General features: G+C 39.5%; 1 protein-coding gene across 9 annotated transcripts in view; it reads right to left on the bottom strand.

Moving 5' to 3' along the window:
- Window positions 1-17888, bottom strand: part of PUM2 (pumilio RNA binding family member 2) — a 123728-nt gene that overhangs the window by 21666 nt on the left and 84174 nt on the right. For 7 of the 9 annotated variants that reach the window (XM_045009701.1, XM_045009709.1, XM_045009702.1 and 4 more), the window contains 3 exons: window positions 8440-8583; window positions 7116-7397; window positions 1570-1806 (listed from right to left, as the gene is read on the bottom strand). In XM_045009701.1, the coding sequence (XP_044865636.1) occupies window positions 1570-1806; window positions 7116-7397; window positions 8440-8583 (663 nt within the window). The remainder of the gene's footprint in view (window positions 1-1569; window positions 1807-7115; window positions 7398-8439; window positions 8584-17888) is intronic. The other 2 variants (XM_045009704.1, XM_045009705.1) reach the window with 1 other exon arrangement.

The following is a 17888-nucleotide window of genomic DNA, read 5'->3' as shown; positions in this document are numbered from 1 at the left end:
ACTATTTTAACGAACAATTGTGCTTAGCCCACATTGTCAGGCAGACAGTCTAAACTGTTTAAATCCTGTGTTTAACTCAATTTTGCTGACAGGTGTAATCCTTGATACTGATGGCACCTGTATATTTTCTCAAAACTGGAAAGGCTCCTGTTATTTAACACAGTTCACTAACCATACAGATTTCATCAACTTTATGGATATAGATAATGCCCCCCAATTTTGGATTTAAATTATAGCTTTCACTATTAGTGAAAGATCTAGTTAAGAACTGCAAAAATGGTTTCCATGACAACCCCACTGTCAGATGCAATTTTCTGAAAAGCTTCCATTTGGGCTGAAACTTTCCGTGCATGGTCTCAGCCCAAAAGGTGCACTTTATAGACATAAAAAAAGGAAAAAAGGTTAAAAAATAAATAAATAAAGTTTGCTAAAATGTCCCCTTACCCATTTTTTATTTAGAGAAGTCAGTATATAACCATAAAGTCATACTAAAGGGGGACACTAAATTGTAACTGTATTGTACATTTCAATTATGCTTAACATGAATACAAATACCACATATATTTCTTGCTTCAAGAAATTTCTATTTCACTAGAGCATCAGTTCTCATTTCTTCCTGTTTTAATTTGTACAAAAATATAAAAGTGTACAAGGATTAAATTGTCTACTACCTGCATGGATGGATGACAGTGTATAGTAGTCAATGGGGCCAAGTGAAATTCATTCTAATAGTTATGTGCAATCATGCATCCAAATGTAGAAAACCACAAAAATTTACAGCAAAAAAGAGGAAAAGGTTTTATGAAGTAACCCTGAATTAAACACATGATCTTCCACATATATACCTATTTGTGGGTTTGGATAAGTGTGGTGTTTGTGGTTTTAAGATCAAGCCACCACACGTTCTTACTGGATCAAATATTTTTAGAATTTGAAAGTAATACAGAAGGGCACCACAGAAAGAATGCATTATGGATTTATAACCACTTGATTTTCTTCATCTACTTGGTGATAATCCTTGATGTACTGGCAAAGTAGCTGACCTCCAGACAGCAGACTAATTGATCAAAATGATCCTTCAATACATTCAATATTGTGAGCTTTGCTCAAGTTTTTCTCCTAACATTAGTATATCAGGTGATAGTGAAAGTTATTTCACTATCAAACAATAAATTTGCTCATATTAAAGGGTCCTTGATAAACATAAGTAGTACACTCAAATCACAAATAAGAATAATACACTTTTGCCTGTTGAACATAGTAGAAAGGAATATATACTACAAAAACTGAGTTGTCTTACTGGACATCAGACCTTCCTTTCTACTTTTCAGATCTGAAGAGTGGTAGAAAATCAATTGTTGGCTCCATACTGCAAGATGCTGTGTGCTCTCCACTGTCACATCAATGAGAATTTGAGTGCACTCTGCAACTTTCAGAACTGGGCCATTTAATTAAAAACTATTTGACAGCAAAGATAGCGTGACATCTTTTATGCAACATACAATATTTTACACATATAGAAATACATACACACATACAAACAAAAAGGGTTTTTGTTTTTGTTTTTACCTAAATGCAAACTGGATGAGGATCCATGTGATGAAAGTGATGGCGGTGGCGTAAGTGAATGTCCTGGAGTTTGGCTTGGCAGAGGCATGCCTATTGGACTTGGAGAGGAGGAAAATCCCAGACTATTGTAAAATGGCTGCCCTATGGGTGCTAGGCTGCTACTAGATCTTTTGTACAAGTCAGAGCTAGTAGATAGAGAATCTCTCCTTGTGGCACTACTACTTGCAGAACTGCCAACTGAAGAAGAAATAAAAAAACCCTAATTACATACAGTGTCAACTGAATAAAACCTATCCCCAATTACAGCTGGGCAATAACAGATGTGATCACAATAACTATAACAATTGTTATGATAAAGACAATTACTGTGATAACCGTACATGCTTTTGAATAAATCACAAACGGGTATAAACATACCACAGATAAGGAAGTATTTTACTCAATGCCCAAATCTTTTTTGACATTTCACTTCAGACTTTTTACTGGTATATTGTAGTACTGTACTATGTTTTAGTGTCCTGGCTTCAGGCTTTGGGACCAGTAGTCAGGAATTTCCTACACTATGCTTTATATGATTCAGTGATGCTGAAAATATTGCCACCAATATCTGCAAAAAAAAAAAATTATCCACAGGAAACAATTCAGGTTGGTGCCACTTGGTTTCAGGAAACAGGCTGGATAAAATAAAAGTATTTGCTTAAAAGCTGAGAAAATAAAGTAATCAATCTCCTTCACTTTTGCCCCAGCTGCTACTAAACGTCTCTTCTTTGTCATACACCTCTTAGAACTGTGGAAACCAACTGGCCACTCTAAGAAAGTAATTCTGCTCGAGTCAGTTTTCAAATTCCCTGAGAGAATTGTTGGTTTTCAAAGAGAATATTTTGGATGAAGATCATAAAGGGGTATAAGCTGAAAAGAAGAGAAGCAGAGCACAGGGTGGGATAAACAAAATAAGGTGAGGAATTGGGTACAGCTTTAAATACTATTGTGGCCTTGCTTAAAAGTAAATTATGGACCAGAAGCTTAGGCTAAATTGTATTAGTGAAGGAGTGGTATACTGGCCAGTATTATCTGCAGGCTGATGACCATTCTAGGATAAATTAAGGGATACATACGAATCACTATTTTACAAACTAAAAAAATTTGATAATGTTATGTAATAGTGAATGTTAAAACAGAGTTCCTGTTTTAATTTTGGAACATTTCTAGCACACTGGAGAATGTAACTAAGGCTGCTGCATTTCCAAAAGTAATGAGCACATCTTGAACTCACTTTGGCAAATTGATTTTTATGTCAGTTTAAAAAGGACAGGATCAAAACTGAAGTTTTAATCTCTGACATATGTATAAATAATAAGTGGGGGCTGGTAGCACTGCCTGCTATTAAGGTTGCTTGATACTTTCTAGGACTGGTAGCACCATGTATTATTACAAGATCCTGTTTTTCAGTTGCTTTTAAGTTTAACCTTTTGGCTGAAATTTTCCTTGCTGCATTCCTGCCTCAAGCTGAATTTTTTGGAAAATTTCATTCAGAACAGTTCAGCCATTTGAGAGGGACTGGGGTTAGTGAAGAATAAGTTTTACTTATGTTAATTCTGGCAACTTTTAAGAAGCTCTAGTATCCCCATGGTTTGGAGCAGAAACTTTAAATTTGGCTAGGGGTGGCCTTTGTGTCAGGGATGAGCCTTTTGCTGTCCCTGTAAAAATTGTCCAGATCTGTTCAAATTATAAGCCTTTGGAGGAAAAAGTAGTTTGCATATGCTCAGTAGAGACTAGAGTGTCAGCTAAAATCTCCAAAAAGTCTACACTAGGCATATCCCCTCCCCCAAGACCAAGCAGGACTTTCTGTGCAACTGCAGCTCTGGGATGTTGCATGCTGTGCCAGGGCTGGACACCAGAACTGATAGTATGGAGACACTCTCTTCTGTGCTCTTATTGTCTCCTGCTGACGGGCCCAGGAACTGAACGGGACAAGACTGGGAGCTCATTGGGCAAGGAGAAAGAATCAAAGGAGGCCTGAGATCAGAGTAGATGCCAATGTGGAGACTGGGACAAGGAACTAGGGGGCAGAGACAAGACACTGACACTAGAAAAGGAGCCCAGGGACAGAGACATATCAGACAAGGAGCTAGGGGACGATTTGGGGGGGGGGGGGGAAGGGGCACAGAATGGGACTGGGACTGGCTGGGCACGGGCACTGGATATAAGGAGCTGGGGGACATTAAGAAACCTGGGACGAGAAGTGTGAGGAGTGGAGAATGGGTCTAAAGGTACCAACCCTGCTGATGAACGTTATGGGTGTCTACTTGATGCAATATGATTGAATTTTGTTTTTTCAGATGACCTTTTTAAAAACTAAGAAATTGCATACAAAGAACTACATTAAAAGAATGTTATTAAGGTTGCAAGTGCAAGAACTCACAAGTCAGGAAATGCCAGAATTAAGGTTGCCTAATGTGGCCCCCTTGGGAGTATGCATTACAATACAATCTTTAATTACATGATTACATACTATTTTTTCCACTACCCTTTTCAGTGCATAGAGATGTCTTAATGATTAGCTACTGAATATTTTGTTTTCCTCTTACTGTTCAATAGGTGAACCCATATCTTATTTACTACACACAATTTCCTCATTGATTTTTCTGTGGCATTTCTCACTATAGTATCTGAGTGCTTGACAAAATTAATTAATTTATCTTCACAATTGTTCTGAGAGATGAGTGGGTGTATTACCTCAAAGACTTCAGTTGCAGCTGAGAGTGCTCAGCATTTCTGCATATCAGACCCCAAAGTCTCAAGTCCAGCACCAACAAACTGAGGAACACAATTAATGACCACCTTTGAAAAGTTTGATTTAAGTAACTTGCCCAGCATCACACAGGATCTCTGTGGCAAATGCAGGAATAGAACCCAATTCTCCAGGGCAGCATTCAACTGCCTTCACCATGAAACCATGGTTTCTCTTCCTGCATTCCTCTGCCTCACTACACATTTTTCAACTTCTACAATAATTGAAGTGTTGTACAGACACTCCCTCACTATACAACCTTGATTCATCCCCCAAAGCAGGTCCATCTAGTCCACTGACTAAGGTAGGGGTCCTGTGGAGTAAACAGATCATGATCATGTAATTAAAATTGTAGCATAATGCATGTGCACAACAGGGCCAAATTAAGGGTGCACGAGCAACCTTAATACTGAGCATTTCCTAAGTGCTTGACTCTGCATCCTTAACAATGTTCTTTTAATGTAAGTTTGTGTGTGTAACTTGTATACAAGAGCAGAGTAGTACAATTCATAGTCATCACAAGCATGCCTGCCTCTGTTTGCGCTACTTTGTTTCCCAGCCAGTCAGTTAGGATATTAGGTTTACCAGAGATTTATTTTGGAGTGCTTAATTAGATTTTGTTTAAATTTTTTATTTTTACAGGGAAAACTACGTTTTTGCCTGTCAGTCTTAATTCTTCCCATTTAATTAGTACCCAGGTCTTGAAAGGCACTGAGAGGAGCAAGAGAGAGCAGCTCTGTCAAGTCAACTATTAAGCAAATTCCCCTTGAATTTATGGCAAGTATGCATTAACATCATTTTACACGGAAGGAGTTGTAAAGTTCAGTTATAATGAGTTGTAAAGCTGTTATAATTAGTATTTTTATCAGCAACTATATAGCTTTTAAAAAAGGCTGTGGTTTGGTAGGTATCAACTATACTTGGCACAAGGGCACCTGAATATATTAGTTTTAGGTAGCAACTCATCCTAAGGGTTCCACTATACTTCTCAAAATACAAAACACCGACTGCTTTTCTCCTCATGAAGGGCTGCCCTGTCAGTAAAGTCAGCTGGAGTAATGATTGAGAGATTTCAGCATCTGGGGGCTGTGGCCAAGGTACCGACTTCTATACGAAAGAGGGCTCAATCTTTTACTTCCAAGAAATGCTGGAAGGGTAATTTTTGCCTCAGTGGTGGGCTGATACATGGTTGACATTTATTTAAGTTGTGGGGTTGTCTTTTTTATGCTGCTGCTCAACAAGTTGTGCATTTAAAAATATTCTACGTTTAGAGATTTCCTATAGGGTTTATATCTTATAAATTAAAAATATATATACACATACGATTCACTTCATCAGCCAATAAAGTGCAATCAAATCTGGAGCAGAACAGGGCTGTTGTTTAACAGTACACAGAAAGATTACAGAGTGGTTCAGCAGAGAAATCTACATTTAAAAATTCAGAAATTGGAATGCACAATTACTTTGTAAATAAGGCCCATCTGCATCAACACTGCTTGAGATTATTTGAGAACACAACTGAATACTCTTCTAGTTTTTTTTTTTTTAATAAAGGGGTCATATTTGGGTGCTCTTAATTCCCCCAAAATTGGCATAAAGGCCAAAGTGTAAGCTTTGAATCTGGATTTCCTAGCTTTAGTAGTTTTATCACAAATGAATGTTATTCATATTCTTTAGTGCAAAACAATGTTGAGACAACCTGTATATATGCCATACTTAAAAGAATACTGTTGAAGTGTGTAAGCTCAAAATTTTGCTCCAATATTTATTCATTAGCAAAGCACATGCAATTGTTAGTGTGTTCTACCGATGTTATTTTTCTAAAATAAACTTAGTAAGCAACCCAGTGCCATAAGTAACTAATGACTAATGGATGTATATAGCTGAGGAAGAGATTTTCTGCAAAGATGGTTCAGTTTCCAGCTTGTAGAGTTTATGAACAAATGATTTTAACAGGAAAAGCTACCTTTCCATGTGTTCTTATGTGAATAAAAAGAGTGTGTGTCAAGTTTCTACTACAATTAAAAAAAAATCAAGACCATTATGGCTATATGTCATATATTGTTTTTCAAAACAGACAACTCCATTTTGGGACATCTATGATAATGATTAAGGCCACAATCCTGCCCAGAATTTCAGGCATGCTTAACTATACTTATCAGAGCAATCCAAATGAAGACTATGAGACTACTAATTGGAGTAACTCTTTGCAGAATCACAGCCTAATGCCCTTTACAATATCATTTAAGGATGAGCACAACATTTGGTCATATCTCTGAGTGCGTGTGTGTAAAATACTATTTCAATCAATACTTTTAAAATCATTTAAAAAATTTTTTGGAAGACATAAAAAGCAAGTTACACCTCAAAAGCGATGGGCTAATCAATGGTTTTATAATATTTTTAAAATCACAAAATGCAGGATTGCCTGAGAAATAAACACACACAAGAACATTCTAGACCAGTGTACAGTGCTTATTATAGGAAAGTAATTATTTTTGGAGAGGTTTATGACTGAGGTGTATTTTTTTTATAATTAATTTATTAAGAGAACAAGTTGCTTCTTATACAGATAGCCTCGTGGATCAAATAGCCTCTTACTCTTCTCTCTAGATTATGTGGCTATTTTTGTTTTAAACCTGAATTAACCTATTTTTCAAGTTCTATCTGGAAATGTGTGTGGATACAAGAGTCATGTATTTTTTCCTTAAAGCACAAATCTCATAATATCTCCTCACTATATTAAAGAACCTACCTGATGAGCCAAATCCACCAAGTGCAGAGCCGATAGCTGCTCCTAAGGAGCTGCTACTTCCAAAGCCAAGAGATGTACTTCCTGGTTGGCCAGGACCATGTGAAAAAAGGGAACTGCTCTGGGAGTTATTGGTCAAAGAATTACTGCCATAAAATGAATTAGATTGTAGACTACTATTTGTTTGCTGCTGCGGCTGTTGTGGTTGGGCACCAAGTGGCCGAAATAGACCGTTCGTGGCTCCCGCGAGATTGTTTGCTGTTCCTCCAGCTGAAGCTGCTGCAGCTGTAAGACACATGTTTTCAATCATCATAATGGCTCTCTAAAACATTTTGACCTTGCAAATGGACTCTTCAGATCTAATCTTATGCTCCTGGATCCCTCCCAAAGAAGTAGATATGTACACCTTAAATTAAGGACTAAAATATACTTTGCAATACTATACAATCTTGATTATCCAAGGAAAAAAATTAAGACAATTCTATTTTTGGATAATTGAGGCTGTGGGAAACTGTCAATGCAATTCAGAAAATTTTCAGTGTAGACATGACTGTGTGCAGAACGGGATTTTGGTAATCAAGGTTATGATAGCAGAGTTGTAACTAACATAAATTGAAAGATGCCTTCATCTGCAACTCTCAAAAATGAGCTGTGGATAAAAATAAGCAGCTGGAGAGGGCCAACAGTCTTATTTTCTGAGATTTTCTACAAGTTCATTTTGTCCATCTGGTGCCAGGAGTTACTATGTACTAAACAAATAAGAGCACCAGACCCTACAACTAATGAAGGGTAAAAAATAGAACCAGAACCTTTTGATATCATATTAAGTTCTCTCTTTCTTCCTGTTATCCACTGTACCATTTTAATCCTTGCTGCTTTCTCTATGAGGCCTCAAGGCAATCCATAACCTTCTGCCAGGCCGAAGCAATGAAATGGTGCTTCCCTAGGGAAAGCATCCTTTTAGAGACTGATGGGAAGTGCATGTATATGCGTGGGGAGAGGGGAAGGAGAGAATGCACTCTTTTAGAAGCAGCAATGTTTGCAGGGACGTGCCTGCATGTGTATGAGGAGAGGGGTGAGGGGAAAAAAGGGAGGGATGCTATACCTTTGAGAAGCAGCCCTATTTGCGGGGGTGTGCCTGTATGGGGGAAGGCATGAGAGAAAAAGGAAGGAGAGCATGTATGGTATATCTTTCAGAACCAGCAATCTTTGCAGGGTTTACATAGAGTAAGAACCATAATTAATACTGAATATTCCTCAGCAAAGATTAGAGTGAGAAGTTTTAATATAAAACTTGAAAAAAACGTGTGGTGGGTCTAATACTTACCTGCTTGTGCTGCTGCAGAACTAATTATAACAGGAGTTGAGGCCACCAATCTGACTGGTGCTCCAAGGCCAGTTCTTGCTCCAGGGCCTACTACTAAGGCACCAGTCTGATCATAATAGGCAGTAGGGGCTAGTACTTGATAGCCTAGACAATACAAAAAAAATGTTTACTAGTAAAACATTTGTGGGTTTTTTGGGGGAAAAAGCAGAGGTCAACATCTCTCCTCTCCTTGGAGAATTATAGGCCAATGAACAAACCCAGAAGGCAGTATTTTTTCAATATTCCCTAAATGTCAACTAGATCTCAGGTTGAGCTAAACATCTAGAAAACCATTTTGAAAATAATTTTCACGTATATGTACATTTGCACTGGAAAAATGTCAGTGAAACTGGGAAGCTTTAATACTGTACATCCCAAAGTAGTGCAAGAACTTGAGCTTCCCTAAATTGTTTTTTTATTCTGAAATATCGATTCTCTTTAAAAATCATTTTTTCCTATGTGACACTGAAGTTTAGAAGCACTATTTTTTACTTTCAATGTTAATAAGCAGGTTTCTGATTCCAGGGTTTAAAGAGCAACATAATTTGCCATAGTTGAGTGGAACTTCTAATCCATTTCTTCTTATACTTAATATATTTTCTATTTCTTCCATTCTACCATTAGTTGTGTGTAAGTAAATATATAGAGAGACCTAAAAAAACAAAACAAAAACAAACAAACCTCGTCCCCATCACCACACACATTCATACTGCTTAAGTTAAATTAAGAGTGGGATTGAGAGTTTCTTGCATTTCCAGGCAAAACCACATTTAAAATTGACCCACAAAAAATATTTTGGGTGAGGACTGTTCCTGCAGCAGTACAGGTGGGAATATTAAAATTAAGTCAGTTTCACTTTGAAATTCACAGAAAATATTTTGTCCTACAAATGAAACTGATTAAGTTTATGTCAGTTTCATTCTGGAATTTTGAGGGTTGGGTGAGGGGAGAGAAAAAACAAAACAGGCTCAAAATGAAAGCAGAACAGAGAAGGAAGGGACACAAAAAAGGAGACTAAGCAAGAACAAAAAGGAGGCATGAAAAGGAGAGCATGGCTAGGAAAACCCCTCTCTTTTTTTCTCTCTCTCACCAAACCAAAATGCACGGATAGGAACATACAGATATAGATAAACTTGTGTCCACTACAAAGTACCTGATATGAATAAAGGCCTCAGAAATGGAAAAGGAGGGAACGATATAAAATTCCAGAAAGGGAGAGGGTAAGACACAAAAAATAAAAGCAACTGCTTAGATTTATCTAGGTATATATTTAAACAAGTAAAATCAAGGTGATCATTCTGTATGCTCCCCCTACAGGCAAGCAACTTCAAATATATATAACTGGGGCGGACAAACTATGGCTCTTGTACAGTTAAAGTGCGGCTTGCGGAGCCTCCCCCTGCCCCCCTCCCACATTATCTGCCTACCAGACTCAGAGGAGAGTTCAGGGCTTCTGCCCTGCGGGGGGTGGGGGTGGGGGGGGAAGAAGAGGGTGCTCGGCGCTTCAGCCAAAGATGACTGATGCTTGTTGAGAAGGGGGGGGGGCACAATTTAAAGACCTCCCTCAACAGTGAGTCACAACCCCCAGCATGCCCCCACTCTTTACCCTCAACGACACCTCTCTGCAGCTCCCAGATGTTAGCTTTGCGTGGAGAGGCAGTGGCAAAACAGCTGCGAGGTGCAGAGAGGGGCCTCTGCTTTAGCTTTTCAGGGAGAGGCAGCAGTAAAAGCAGCATCTCTTCCTGCAGCCCCCAGCTGCTTGCGGCTGCCTCTCCCTAGGGCCACAGCTCCCAGCTTGCTGGCTGCCATGCAGGGAGAGGGCCCAACGGCACCACGTGACCAAGCACAGCCAGCAAACACTGGCAAAAATCAGAAGGGGGCAATATGCCGCCTCTGGCTTCTGCCCAGTGGGGAGGAGGAGTTTGGGACTTCAGCCCCAACCCCTGGCAGGCACCTCCCATGGAGCTGTAGTCTTAAGACCCCCCATTCCCGCAAGTCTAAAGCCCCAAGATCTGGCAGTTGCACCTCATCTCTGATATATACTATTGCATTAAAATAATGCTAAAGTATTGCAAAGGTTTGAAAAAAAAATCAAGCACTTTAAAGTTAAGAAATGCCAGAATTAAGTTTACCTGTGCAACCTTAATTTACACGATCACATACTGTATTTCCACAGGATCCCTGTCTCATTCAGTGCACAGGATAGATGGTGTTCCTCAGAAGGGTAGCCATTCAGGTTTTTAATTCTTTTCATCAAATGTGTTGTCTCAGGCTTTACTTAACATACCCCCATCCAAACTCTGTATTGAACACATAATCAGCAGTCTGTGTATGGATATTTCTGCAATATTCCTCTCTGTAGTATCTGAGTACTTCACAAACATTAATGAATTTATCTTGACAACACTCATGGGAAGTGAGGTCCCACTGTCATGTGTCCAACTAATGTTGGATACTCAGCATGAGATGTCTAAGGCCTGATTTTTTCAGAGTACTTCACATTTTTACAACTCCTGGTATGTTCAAAGCACAGGTCCAACCAACTTCAGCTTTACTAGTGAGTGCTCAGCACTTCTGTAAATCTGACCTCAGGATCTCAAGTCAGGTACCCAGAAGATGAGGAACAAACAATTAGAGGCCACCTGTGAAGTTTAGTTTGTCACTTGACCAGCAACATGCAGTACCAGGGATAAAATCCAAATCTTCAGCACGGTAGTCAACTGCCTAATCACAGTAGCATCCTCTCTCTTCCTGCAGTCCCCTGTTTCATTCACTCCACACCTTTCAACTTCCGTAACAAAAATAATACAAGGGATCCTATTGACTACAGCCACATTCACCCTATCCTCAATTCATTCCCAGAGCAGGTCCAGCCTGTGCACTGATTAACACAGAACCTGTGATGGGAAAAAACAATGTGAGCATGTAAGTAAAGACTGCAAATTGAAGGTGGCATAAAGAAGCTGAATAAAGTTGCACAGGCAATCTTAATTCTTGGATTTCCTAATACGAGTGCTTGACTTTGCAACCTTGATACTCTTTTGAGATAGTTTTCTTAAAAATCTCATTTCTTAAGCATTTAAAAAGCAAACTGAAAAACAAATTCCATCATGTGGAACCCCATCAACCCCCATGAGGATTATCAGATTTCAGCATATATCTCCTCCACTGGAGCTATAAGAGCAACCCTGAATAAGTCTGTACCAGACTTACAAGAGAGACACTTTGCAAGTGGGTTCCCACAGTGAATGGCTAGACAGCAAAAAAATGATGAAACTCTAGAGCCCTAGGTTCAATTCAAGGCTATAGAGGGGAATGTGCTGTAGAGGTTATAAACCCTTCTGCTGTGTCCATCTCTGCTCCTATTGCCTGCAGCATGTCACTGTCCCCACCCCTTATGCATTCCACTCAGGCTGCTTCCTCCTCCTCTTCCACAATGACAGACAGCAGAGTGAGCACTGAAAGCATAGGAAAGAGTCTCCCTGCTCTCAGTTCCAGTGCCTAGTGCCAGTACAGTCCCAAACACCCAGGAAGGGAAGTCCTGGGAAGTCCTGTTCAGCTCCTGAAGCTGTGGACTAGTGCATGCTCAGTGCCCCTGGAATCTTTGGAGAATTTTGATGCCAACTCTTACAAGCCTGCATTAGGCATGTGCAAACAGCAATTTTCAGAGGCCTATAATTCAATTAAGTTTGGTCAGATTTTCATGGGGGCAGTAGAATGTACCTCCTGCCAAATTTTGCATCCGTTTCAAGCCAAGGAAGCACTACAGTTTTTCAACTAACCAGTAGTAAAACTTTTTTCCAAAACATTGGCAAAACAATGCATTTCCCCCTAGCCTCATTCTTAGAACTGGTGGAACTGTTTTTGCTGAAAATTTAAAAACATTCAACTTGAGGCAAACACCCAGCATGGAAAATTTCAAGCCTGAACAGTTACAATTTGGCAAAAGTTATAAGCAACTGAAAACAGGGTTGTATAATGTAAAGTGTTAGACAACCTTAACTATAGCCTGTGCTGCCAGCTCCACCTATAAAACTGCCGTGCTGCCACAGACTTCACCACTAAGACAGATTCTTTCATATGCTAGAAAAGGGTGAGGCTTTCTGACAGCACTCAGCTTTAGTGAAGTTCTGTAAAGAATGCAGAATAGAATATTAGAAGATAAGTGATATAAAATGCACAGAAGAAAAACACTCCTCACAATCTGTTACTATACACACTTGTTACAAATATAATGATGTAATAATGATCCAACTGTCAGTATTTTCACCTCCCTTTTATTTACACGTCTTCCAATAAATTCAAGCATGATGGACTTTTAATTGATTACTGGTATGCCACAATAAATCTATTTTTTCAGAACTAGAAAGGGAAAAAGTTACTTACCAGTACTTCTGTTTATTTGAGTCTATTGTCTTTGCATATCCATACTCCTGAAGTGATGCCATAACAGAGAAACATCTAAAGCGGTGACTGCTGAGGCTATGGGCACATACCCCACATGAGCATCTAAACAGTCACAGCTCTCTAGATGGTTTCAGGCTCACAATACCTGTATATGTATTTTTCCCAAGCAAAGTGGGGGGCGGGGGGGGAGGAGAGTGTGCAGGGAAAGGAGGTTCTATGTTTACACAAACTTGGAGTAATGCAATGTGTTAATATCAGAGCTCAAAAACTACTTTTTATTTCAGATTCACTAAAATTGTTGACCACCATGATGTGTTGTTTCTGCACCATGTCCAGGTGTGAAAACAGACTGGAGATGTCTAAGGAACAGGAGGATTCCAGATGCTGTTGGTATTTGCTTGTCACTATCTTACCCATAAAAAGAACAGGAGTACTTGTGGCACCTTAGAGACTAAAAAATTTGAGCATAAGCTTTCGTGGGCTACAGCCCACTTCATCAGATGCATAGAATGGAACATATAAGAAGAGTATATATACACATACAGAGAAGATGCCATACCAACTCTAAGAGGCTAATTAATTAAGATGACCTGTGTCAACTGTCTGTAATTGACCATCTTGATTATCACTACAAAAGTTTTTTTCCTGCTGATAACAGGTCATCTTAATTAATTTGCCTCTTATAGCTGTGTGGCATCTGTGCACACACACACACACACACACACACACAGAAGATGCCATACCAGCTATAAGAGGCAAATTAATTAAGATGACCTGTTATCAGCAGGAAAAAAACTTTTGTAGTGATAATCAAGATGGTCAATTACAGACAGTTGACACAGGTCATCTTAATTAATTAGCCTCTTAGAGTTGGTATGGCGTCTTCACACACACTCTCTCTCTCTCCTTATATGTTCCATTCTATGCATCCGATTAAGTCGGCTGTAGCCCACGAAAGCTTATGCTCAAATAAATTTGTTAGTTTCTAAGGTGCCACAAGTAATCCTGTTCTTTCTACGGATATAGACTAACATGGCTACTACTCTGAAACCTATCTTATCCATGACCTCTGGCAGGTTGCTCATGAGCGATAATTGGCTAGGGCATTAGTGTCAAGAGACTGTTTCCTGAGCAAGGCCTGGACTAGGGACCTATTTGAGATCTGCTGGCAGTTAGCACCCCCCCCCCCCATTTTTGTGATGCATAAATGATCTCCACCAATAAAAGTCCTCAGCATTACCCACTCAATCTCCTCAAACATAAGGAACAGGGCCCCAGTGACTAAATTGCTAAGAAGATCCTGTTAAGTACATTTAGAACCTTAGAATGAGACACTATGTAAACTGTATTCCCTCCTGCCTTGACATCAAGACCACCCTGCATCAGATTTCATCAGTGAAAAATGAAACCTCACAGAAAGAGGATTCAAACTAACCCTCCCAGACCCCCTTTCCCTCTTCACACAGGACCTTGCAGACTTAGGCCAGAGAGAAACTGATAAGATTCAACATGGCCTCCCACCTATCACTTCTCTCCCTTCTTCTGTCACAGATCTGTGGTTCCTTGCCTGCTCTCCTCCTCTAACCTCTCCCCTGACCTGTTCCAGTGACCACATGCTCTCTCACATCATGATCTTTGTTGCGCCTATTCATCTTTCTCCTCAACTAGACCCCCTCACTCCCAGTGCACTGCCTTCACAATGCAAGCACACTGTGGTTTCCTCATCTGTAAAATAAAAGCTGCTTCTCTAACACCATCTTCAATCCTCTGAACACAAAAGTGCCATCTACAACTGCTGCCTCAAGTTCCTCTGCACCCTCTGATTCCCCTGCAGTCTGGCTTACCCACTCTGAACTCCACTGAAACTGCTTTCACAAAGGCCAAAGACTTTTCACCTGAAGCTCAGGGCTTCTACTTCATCCTTAGTCTTCAGTGCTTTCAAAAGCATAATGGAAAGTGATGATCATACCTGCCCCCTTTCTTGAAATCTGTTCTCTTGGTTTTTGTAACTCCATCTTCCATTTCTCCTCCTATCTAGTAATTTTATCAGCATTTTTTATGGCGTTACTCATCCTTTCCTCTCTCACTCTAATCAGGGAAGCTACAGTGCTCTGCCTAGGCCTACTCCCTCCTCTCTCTACATCATTTCTCTAGTTGATTACATAGCTTCAATTGCAATCTTTACACGTACAACAGGAAAAATCTATTGTCCTGTCTCCTTCCATCCAGTCCCATACCACAACTTATCATCTCCTCCTGAATGTCTTACTGTCAATTTAAATGTAACATCACTAAATCTGACTTGTCTTCCCTCCTAAATCCTCCACCACTTCTTTTTCAATCACTGTTCGCACCATCACCCTGCATTCTCTCATAATCTGGAGGTCATTTTAGATTCCACGCTTTCAACCTTGATCTACGCATCTAGGTTACGTCTAAATCTTGTTGCTGCTTCCTTCTCAACATGTCCAAGATCCACCCTTTTGTTTCTGCATTCTAAGCTAAAATGCTCAACCAAGCCCTCCTCATCCCTGTTCTTGATTACTGCAACCTTCTCTTCTTTTTGCTCCTGTCATAAGAATGGCCATACTGGGTCAGACCAATTCCTCTGACAGACACTTCAGAGGGTAAGAAAAGAATAGGGCAATTATCCCATTGTCCAGTCCCAGCTTCTGGCAAACAGAGGCTTAGGGACACCCAGAGCATGGGGTTGTATCCCTGACCATCTTGGCCAAAGCCATTGATTCACCTATCCCAACTTCCAACTCATTTCTTGTTCTGACCATGTAATCCAACACCCTTTTAACCCCTAAACTAGCTCCTCTTTCCTCACATCAAATTCAAGCTTGTCTTTCACTACTCAGTCATTTCCTCGTAATCTACTTGCCTGTCACTTTGCCACTGCTGCAAACCTTCTGCCACAACCATCTTTGTGTTTTCTTCCATGTTGTCTTAAGAATGGGCCACCCCATCCCACCACAATGTCCTCTTTCAAATTCCTCAAGACCCATCTCTACCATTATACCTATGGAAACTGTCAACGGAAAAACAAATGGCCATTGGAAACTTATGATAGCTATTATCTATATCCTATAACTTAGACAAATGTTTAAAATTGCTGATCAAGTTATGCACATAGGGAGTCAAAGTAATGGTGTGTTCTTTATTCTTACTCCCTTCCCTATTCCTTCCAATTGTGTGTTATACCAACTAGTTGCATCTTGTCCCAACTGAAATACAAGCTCTTCAGAGTAGTGACTCTCATTCTTCTATATGTATATACCTCATCTAGCAGATTTTAACTTCAGAACACTACCATAACATGAACAGTACAACCTTACTTTGCTGAGTCTGGTTGTAGTGCCATGTATAGTCTATATGCTTACTAGGATTCACACATGCACTTTACCCAGGACCTTGTGTACTATTTGAATTTGACTGATGGTCTGAGTCTCTGGGATAAGGTAAAGCATCTAATATTAGATGCAAAAACAGTCTTCCTCCACCCCGGCCATCTGAACACTACCAAGGCTCATGCTGCACCAAGTCACCAGCAGCAGACCTGTACTAAAACAAGGACAGATGAGTCAACGAGGCAGATTTTGATAATTCAGTCAAGACTGGACGTGCCATCCAGGATCAGACCATGGGTGATGCTAGTTTTACTGACAGATGACATTGCATTAATCATGATGTAATGAAGTTGAGACCACTGTCAGACTTTACCCTGTGAATGCACCACATCCAAGACTGTCCCATTTTTATCCTTTTTAGATTTTCTGATACTGAGCTATATTGTCTACACACTAAAATAAGCAGACTGAGCTAAGGTAATTGTACAGATTGAACCCCAAACTCTCTTGGCTTTGTGGTTTCAAACAGAACTAATATTTTCACTAGATGTATTTTTTTTCAAGTCTAATACAAATAGAAATAGTAAAAAAATTACTGAACAACTAAAAAGTAACTTGGTCTTTGAATTGCTTCATTTTGTATTCTGGATGGTAGGTTTTGTACATTGTGCTTCCATATTGTGAGATTTAGATGTCAAAGATAATTTTTTTTATAAGTGTTCCGTGTGGAAACAGTTGAAACAATAACAGCGCTACTAGAAACCACATCACACTTCATAATTAAACTAAACTAATGAGTTTAACACAAAACTGAATAAAACACTTCTTTAAAAAAGACTGCATTAAGGTGAAGTTTTTTTTATGCATGTGTGTGTTCAAATATGGTCTCTGAAACAGAGTTTCCAACCTTCCAGAACTCTATCAGGGACTAAAAAAACCCTTGTAAAATATCCCTTTCTTTTCTCTCCTTTGAAGAAGATCCATTATAGCTTGAACTAAGTGAGTGTTGCTCAATAAAGCTAGAGCAGATCCAGTTAAAGAGGCTCGGATGTAGTTAGCTGCTGCTACGTTGTATTAAGAACTTATAGGGCCAGTATTGACAAATTAAGCACATGCTAATGTGTGCACCTCATTTATGTGCAAATACCCTGGGTATGTTAACACAAATCAGGTAACTGGTTTTATATGTGATCACATAGCTGCAGATATTGGAGCCTGAAATGCACTGAATGTATTCACAGATGGATGGGCGGATGTTATTACGCATGAATAACTTTGCAAACCTGGCCCACGGGGTTTAACATCTTAGGCTAAATTCTATCTGTAGACAGAATTTGCTTACCTGATCATTTTCTTTTAGTAGCTTATCTCCTCTTTTATCACTAATGGAGTAATACATTAGTAGAATTTGGAAGCAATCCAATGTTATTGCTGGAGGCTCCAGGACTAAAGCCCCACCCTTAAGCTCAGGCCACCAGAATTCTTCCAAAGTTGTAGAAACACTTCAGCAACTGATTACCACCATTAGGACAACTTGCTATATAATTGCCTTAAGGATAATTAAAATGTTTAAATCTCCCTTTAGGGGAAAAAACCTCAATTTGTTACAAATTATATTCCATATATTTACCAGATTACCAAGGTGGGATG

The sequence above is a fragment of the Mauremys mutica genome, chromosome 3 (genome assembly GCF_020497125.1).
Source record: "Mauremys mutica isolate MM-2020 ecotype Southern chromosome 3, ASM2049712v1, whole genome shotgun sequence".
Taxonomy (NCBI): Eukaryota; Metazoa; Chordata; order Testudines; family Geoemydidae; genus Mauremys; species Mauremys mutica.
The sequence above is the reverse complement of the archived record's forward strand: the minus strand, read 5'-3'. Positions and strand labels throughout refer to the sequence as shown.